The sequence below is a fragment of the Triticum dicoccoides genome, chromosome 3A (assembly GCF_002162155.2).
Source record: "Triticum dicoccoides isolate Atlit2015 ecotype Zavitan chromosome 3A, WEW_v2.0, whole genome shotgun sequence".
Taxonomy (NCBI): Eukaryota; Viridiplantae; Streptophyta; class Magnoliopsida; order Poales; family Poaceae; genus Triticum; species Triticum dicoccoides.
In genome coordinates, this window is record NC_041384.1 from 751512066 (window position 1) to 751519959 (window position 7894).

A 7894-nucleotide genomic window follows, 5' to 3' on the forward strand; every position below is an offset into this window, starting at 1 on the left:
GGAAGGGGGGAATTTACTCGGATGAACAGAGAAGAGAAAATGAAGGACATGAGAGAGCGATTGCCTTTTGCCGGTGAAGAAAACAGAGATGGAGGACATGAGAGAGAGAGAGAGAGGGGTACAGATTCCAGGAGGCTGCTCCGGCAGCGCTGCGACGCGATCATTGTGAAGCTATACAGCGGCGCTCGCCCCTAAACCTAGCAGTGATATATACGGCAGTGCTGCAGCGACCATTGCTATACGGTGGTGCTCCGGCAACAGAACACCATGAGGGGGCAAGCTCCCGAGGAGGTGACCTCCGATATTGTTCGTCATCTATGAGAGAAAGGCCTGATGCCAAGAGGTGGACCTTAAAACATGCGTCAGATCCAAATTGATCTGCTCATGCACCCAGACAAAATGATTTGGAGGAACTAGATCTAATGCATATAGCAGAGAAACCACCGGAGAAGAAGATGAATACCGGTGAGTAGATCAAGCAGAGAAAAAAGGGGGATTTATTATTGGGCAAAAGAGAAAACAAATCCACCAGCTCCAAAGAGGAGACAACGAATCAGGATACCCATGAAGCAGCGAGCAGAGAAGCCGGGCTGCAGACGCCTCCACCCCGGCAAGCGCCTCCTGCTAATTACTAAGGAAAGGCTGGAGGAGAGAGGGGATAGGGGCAAACCAAGGAAGAAAAGAGGAAGCTTGGAGAGAGACAGGCGAAGAGCACGAGGAAGGAGGTTGGGGGCGAAACTGGCCTTTTCTTTGGAAAGATTCACACTCCTGCCTCTGTTAATATGCGGGCTGCTCGTGGGATATGTGGGCTGAAGTCCCATAAATATATTTCGTACTTTTCTAGGCAAACAAATATATTTCATTTGCCCACTGGCGTCCGCAGTTTATGCAGGCTAAGGCCAACTCCAACGTGCCGACGTATTTGGTTCACGCATGACCGTTTGGAAAAGGACAAAAGCGTGCGCATGTCATTTATCTAGACGCATTTCTAGCCTAAATTTGCGCCGACGTATCCGTAAATTGTGTGCACTTGTCAACCGTCTGGAGGTATTTCTGACCTAAATTTACAATAGATGTGCGTCCACGCGAACACAAGGCGGACGCCCAAGCGGCCGCTAGCTGTTCGGCGCCGGTTCGCTCTTTGACGTCCACCTATCGTCGCCTACCATATTAAATGGACACGCGTGCGCCTGGGCCCGCGCGTCAGCGTCAGCGTGAGGTCCTATTTTATCCGTTTGGAGGGGGGGGGGCGATGCATTCCACTTCTTCTCCCCCATGCTTTCGTCTTTACGTGCCTCACTCGCCCGACAGCCACCAATCCCTGGCCATCCATTGGTATTTTTAGACGCAGCGGAAAGCCCGGTCATGGCAAGCATGACCGCGAGGCGGCGTATAGCGAACTTCACCATTGCGTCGTCGATGCTGGGGGAACGCCAACCTAAGTGCCCGCACCTACGACACTACCTCCCGGTCCACCAGTTTGTCTACCACTGTCAGAAGTGCATCTCGGCGTCGTAACTGAATGTCAACATGCCGCATGGCCGACACCTCAACCCTAAAAGGGTGCCAGTGTCGGTGGTGCCACGGCCGGCCCGCGCGTGTATGGAGCAGATCCGCCTCAGTCGAGCTGCCCTAGATCCCGAACTGCGCGGCCACCCAGACTACGCCGAGGACTCCCCATATTGGGACGTGGGGTTCACACTTTAAGATAAAGAGTGTTTCAAATTGTTCTTGCTTTAAGAAATTATTTATATTTTTAAATATGTTCACGCTTTCAAAAAATGCTCACGAAATTGAAAATTGTTCACGAAATAAAATTGTTCAAAAAAAGTTCCATTAAAAACAATACATTGAAAATTGTTCACGAAATAAAAAAGTCATATTTTTTAAAACATGTGTTCAAAAATGTTCGTCTTCTAAACATGTTCTAATTCTAATAAAAAAAATAAAAAATGTTCAATTTTATTGAAAACATTGAAAAAATATTCATGTTTTTCGAAATGTAAAAAATAAAACCGATTGACACGCTATTCCATGTCCATGCACCACTACTCTTCCAAGCGAAAACAATGTAGCTTTATCACCGATGTTTATCAGAATTGGATTGTAATGTACATGGAGCAAGTTTTTCAATTTTCTTGCCCGTTGCAACGCACGGGCATTTGTACTAGTATTACAAATATGCTCAAGTGCTAGAAATTTGGCCATTGCAAACCCAATACTCCAATAATGTTATCACCTTGGAAACATTGGCCAAGATTTGGCTTGGTAGTATACGTGGATGGATATGGTGCTTCTTCCCACGCAAAAATCCCCTTCCAAGAATCAGAATCCCCTAGCCCGTGCTGCCGCCGGCCGCCGGGCAAATCGGAGCACGGCGCCGCCAGTACGGAGCAAGCCTCTCCGACCTTTTCGACACCCGGACCTCACCTAGCCCCTGGAGCTTGTCGGCGAGCCGGGCGCTGGGCCAACCACAAGGCAGCGCCGCCGGGGACGGCGCGAGACGGCCGCCGGGCGCGGCGGGAGCCTCTCCGACCCCATTTCCAGGATCTCACCGTGGGGCGCACCAAGGTACCAGCCTCTGCTTTCATTCTTCTTTAGAAGCTCTCATAACAGATTAGCCACTGATAGGATGACTTTGCTTCCAATTAGCCACTGAAAGTTCTGGTCATTTAATGACATCTTCTACCTTCGAGTTCGAGATTTAGATGAAATTGTAACATTTTGTTCTAGTTGCTATGGGATTCTGAGCCTCACACAGTTTCTTCTTATTCACACGACGCAATTGTGTCATCTCAACTTGTGCAAGCACAGTGCTCTGAAACTGTTCTGAAACCAGGGGGGCATGTAGTATGCAGGGGAATAATAGCCTGTAATATCTTTTATGTAGAACCGGGTTTTCAGTGTTTACAAATACAGGCAAATTGCGCAGTGTGCGGTTCTATTTTTCGTTGAACTGAAACCGCGTAATCTGCATATACCTGTAGAAATACAAGCTGCTACTCCCTCCGCCCCATAATGTAAGATGTTTTTTTGCACAACACTAGAGTCAAAAAACGTCTTACATTATGGGACAGAGGGAGTAGCTGTTATGAGGCACCAGATATTTCATTGCTTGCTGCAGTTGGTTGTTCCGTGGCATTGATCTCCCAGGTGTACCTTCACTATGAATATTCTTGAATTTTGCTAGCTCAAGTGTCATGCTATTTCCCATTCACCTATGTGTCACAATTACTTTGTTACATCAGAGAAGTGCCAGCATAGAACTACAACCATCAGACTATCGTTGAGCTGTAACCAGTTAATGCAAAGTATAGAGCTACAATCATCAGAGAAGTAGGGATACAAACTGCTAGCTGTAATGAGGCACCAAATAAGTCATTGCTTGCTGCATTGGTTGTTATGTGGCACTTATGCCCAGGAACTACCTTTGGAGATGTTCTTGAATTTACTAGCTCGGACACCATGCCATTTGCCTATCTGTTACAGACTTAGTCTTACAGTTACCATGTTGTTACATGATCTCCCTTTCGTTTGCATTTCTATTTTGCTAGATAACACAGGATTTTGAGCTAAATGCAGCCTCTAAATGCAGGGAAACAATAGCTTGTATCTTTTCTGTAGAACCGGGTTTTGAGTGTTTACAAATATAAGGAAATGTGTAGTATGCTGTTCTATTTTCCGTTGAACTGAAACCACTTAATGTGCAAAGGCCTAGGACCACCGGAGAAGTAGTACCATCGACTCTGTTCACATAGACACAACCCAAAGGGATACAAACTGCTATGTGCTATGAGGCACCACATATTTCATTGCTTGCTGCAGTTGTTGTGGTTCCATGGCATTAATGCCCCAGGAGTATGTTCACTATGAATATCCTCGAATTTTACTACCTCAAGTGTCATGCTATTCCCTATTTGCCTATGTGTCACAGTTCCTCTGTTACATCAGAGAAGGTACATGCGTCCCAGGAGTATGCTGTTCGAGTGTTCGTTTGTATGTTGAACTGAAACCAGTTAATGCAAAGTATAGAACCATCAGAGAACTAGACAAGTGTCGGTATCATCGTTCTGTTCACATTCCTGTAGGGATACAAACTGCTAGCTGTAGTGAGGCACCAGGTAAGGCATTGCTTGCTGCACTGGTTGTTATGTGGCATATTTACGCCCAGGAACTACCTTCGGAGATGTTCTGAAATTTACTAGCTCGGGCACCATGCTATTTTCCTATGTGTTACAATACCATGTTACATATGATCCCCCTTTCGTTTGCAGTCCTACTTTGCTGGATAACCCAGGGTTTTGAGCTGAATGCAGCCTTTTAATCCACAGGCAGTAAATCTGCTACATTCAGAGTGTTGCTATTAATGCATCATTTATAGTAACATCCTGGTAATCTTACTTTGAGTACATATGTTTTGCAGACCCAGGCGACCAAGATATGCAATAGAGTATTCCAGTGGATCAGGGATCGCACACCACCATTTTTTTCTCCTCCACCTTGGACTGTAGTTGTGTGTTGCGAGCTCAGATGGCAGAGCTGGTGGCCACCATGGTGGTCGGGCCATTGCTCTCAATCGTGAAGGACAAGGTGTCCAGCTATCTGCTTGACCAGTACAAGGTGATGGAGGGCATGGAGGAGCAGCACAGGGTGCTCAAGCGCAAGCTGCCGGCCATCCTGGACGTCATCGATGACGCCGAGCAGACTGCATCCCACAGAGCAGGGGCCAAGGCTTGGCTCGAGGAGGTCAAGAGGGTGGCCTACGAGGCTAACGGGGTCTTCGACGAGTTCAACTACGAGGCACTCCGCCGCGAGGCCAGGAAGAACGGGCACTATGGCGAGCTTGGCTTCAATGCAGTAAAGCTCCTCACCACCCACAATCGTTTTTCGTTCCACGACAGGATGGGGAAGAAGCTGTGCAGGATTGTGCAGGCCATCGAAGTCCTTGTGGCTGAGATGAACACCTTTGGGTTTAAGTATCAGCAGCAAGCACCAGAGTCCATGCGGTGGAGGCAGATGGACCATGTTATCTTTGATCCAAAGAAAATCATCAGCAGATCGAGAAGCCGAGATACTAAGAATATTGTTGGTACACTACTTGGTCAAGCCAACAATGCGGATCTCTCAGTCGTTCGCATCGTTGGAGTAGGGGGCCTAGGCAAGACCACCTTGGCGCAGCTAATTTACAATGAACCTGAAATTCAGAAGCATTTCGAGTTGCTGATCTGGGTTTGTGTCTCTGACAGCTTTGATGTGGATTCCCTGGCTAAAAGAATAGTTGCATTTCATCTAGAAAAAGATGTAGTTGAAGCAGCAGCTTCCAAGAAAAGCCCACTGGATAGTCTTCAAGACGTACTAAGCGGACATAGGTACCTCCTTGTATTGGATGACATCTGGAACCGAGAAAGTGATAAGTGGGAAAAGCTCAAGGACCGCCTTACACATGGTGCCAACGGCAGTGTGGTTCTGACAACTACTCGTGATGAAGGAGTCGCAAAAATAATGGGTACAGTTAAACCCTATAATCTCGCAGCTTTGGAGGATAACTTCATAAAGGAAATTATCGAGACAAGAGCATTCAGTTTGCAGAAGGAAGAAGAAAGGCCTGCTGTGCTAGTTAATATGGTTGATGAGATCGTGAAGAGATGTCGTGGCTCTCCTTTGGCTGCAACAGCACTGGGCTCTGTGCTGCGTACAAAGACCAGTGAAGAAGAATGGAAGGCTATATCAAGCAGAAGCAACATTTGCACCGAGGAGTCTGGAATTTTACCAATACTCAAGCTCAGCTACAATGAGTTGTCATCGCAGATGAAGCAGTGCTTTGCTTTCTGTGCTGTTTTCCCCAAGGATTACGAGATTGATGTGGATAAACTGATCCAACTATGGATCGCACATGGCTTCATCCAGGACAACAAAGAAGTTAGTCCTGAAACCATTGGCAAACGGATTTTCAGCAAGCTGGCCTCAAGTTCATTCTTTGTGGATGTGAAGCAAGGAAAAGCCACATCCTATGAACGCATGGTGGGGGGTAGTTATTACAAACGTACATGTAAAATCCATGATCTTATGCATGATGGTGCGCTGTCTACAATGGAGAATGAATGTGGTTTTGCACCCGAGGAACCAAATCGGATTGAGTGGCTTCCAGATACAGCTCGCCACTTACTTTTGTCTTGTGAAAAACCAGAAATTGTTTTGAATGATTCTCTGGCAAGAAAATCTCCAGCTATTCAGACACTTCTGTGTGATAGTTATATGGAACACCCACTGCAGCATTTATCAAAATATAGCACCTTGAAGGCACTACAGCTCCATACGCAGAGAAGTCCATTCCCCTTAAAATCAAAGCATCTTCATCACCTAAGGTACCTTGATCTCTCAAGAAGTGATTTTGAAGCACTTCCTGAAGATATAAGCATTCTATATAACCTGCAAACATTGAAAATCTCTGGCTGTCAAGAACTGTGTCGGCTTCCAAGACAAATGAAGTATATGACTGCCCTCCGTCACCTCTACAGTCATGATTGTCCAAAGATGAGCAGCATGCCTGGTGACCTCCGGAAACTCATGTCCCTTCAGACGCTTACGTGTTTTGTAGCAGGCCGTACTAGCTCTGAGTGCAGCAATGTTGGAGAGTTGCAGCATTTAAATCTTGGTGGTCAGCTAGAGCTAAATCAGCTAGAGAATGTGACAGAAGAAGATGCAAAAGCAGCAAATCTCGGAAAGAAGAAGGAACTCCGAGAACTGACATTAAAATGGACTATTGGTTCTAGGGATGATGCAAGGGTGCTTGAGTGTGTCAAGCCTCATGGTGGCCTGCAGTCTCTAAGGATAGAATCCTATGGAGGCACCACATTTCCAACATGGATAGCTATGTCGCTAAACATGGTTGAAATCCATCTTTCCTACTGTAAAAACCTACAATGGCTATTCAGTTCTGGCACTACCGGAAACTGGCCCTACCCCGACGGCCAAATCAATGCCGACGGCTGCCGTCGGCTTACTTTGCGCTATGCCGACAGCCACGTCTTGGCCGTCGGCGTACCTTGGCCGTCGGGCTACCACGAGCTAAGCCGACGGCACCCGTCGGCATACATATGTCGTCGGCCCAGCTGCGAACATGGCGACAGCAGCCGTCGGCATAACCAGGCCGTTGGCATACCCGTGGGCCCGGCGACCCCGCCCGTGACCAGCGGCTAACGTCGTCAAATCTATGCCGACGGCCTGGACGGCCGGCCGTCGGCATATATCGTCATGCCACGTCACAGATCCGCGGCGCACCGTTCATGAGCTAAGCCGACGGCTGCCGTCGGCATACATGCCACGTCAGCGATCCGCGGCACGCCGCCCGCCGCCTAAAACCTGGCCGTCTCTATGCCGACGGCATAGCCGTCGGCATAGGTAGACTTTTTTTTCATATGTATTTTTTTAAGCTTTTTTATGTATTATTATATAAACTAACATGTAGCATGTTAAATATAAACATACATATGAATATATATGTAGTTTGTATTTTTTCATATATTATGAATATATATATATATGGTTTGTATTTTTTCGAGCACGTTAACAATGTGCGGTCATGTTCTTTTGAATATAGATCATTATATTTTATTAAAATCAAAAATAGCTATGCCGACAAAAGTTTTGTGGCGGTTGCAAACGCCCGACACCCGTCTCCAGAGTGTGACCCCCCTCACGTCCGCGGTGTGCCCCCCTCATGGACGGCGCCGGCACCTGGAGGGGGGAAACGGACGCGTCGGGTCTACACGATGGATGTAGCTGTGGGTTTGGCCCGAATGTTACTCCCGGGTGTCCCTACGGGTGACCTGACACAACCGGGTGCAGAGGTCCACTGGTCAAAGCCCGTCCGTGGGAAGTCAAAAGGCTAGAT

At 47.3% G+C, this 7894-nt stretch overlaps 1 protein-coding gene across 1 annotated transcript; it reads left to right on the forward strand.

Moving 5' to 3' along the window:
* The first annotated feature begins 2293 nt into the window (after positions 1-2293).
* LOC119270685 (putative disease resistance protein RGA4) lies at positions 2294-7341 on the forward strand. Its single transcript, XM_037552726.1, has 2 exons — positions 2294-2571; positions 4424-7341. Exon 2 carries the CDS (start codon positions 4531-4533, stop codon positions 7198-7200), a length of 2670 nt encoding a protein of 889 aa, XP_037408623.1. The 5' UTR covers positions 2294-2571; positions 4424-4530; the 3' UTR covers positions 7201-7341.
* The last annotated feature ends 553 nt before the right edge of the window (positions 7342-7894 follow it).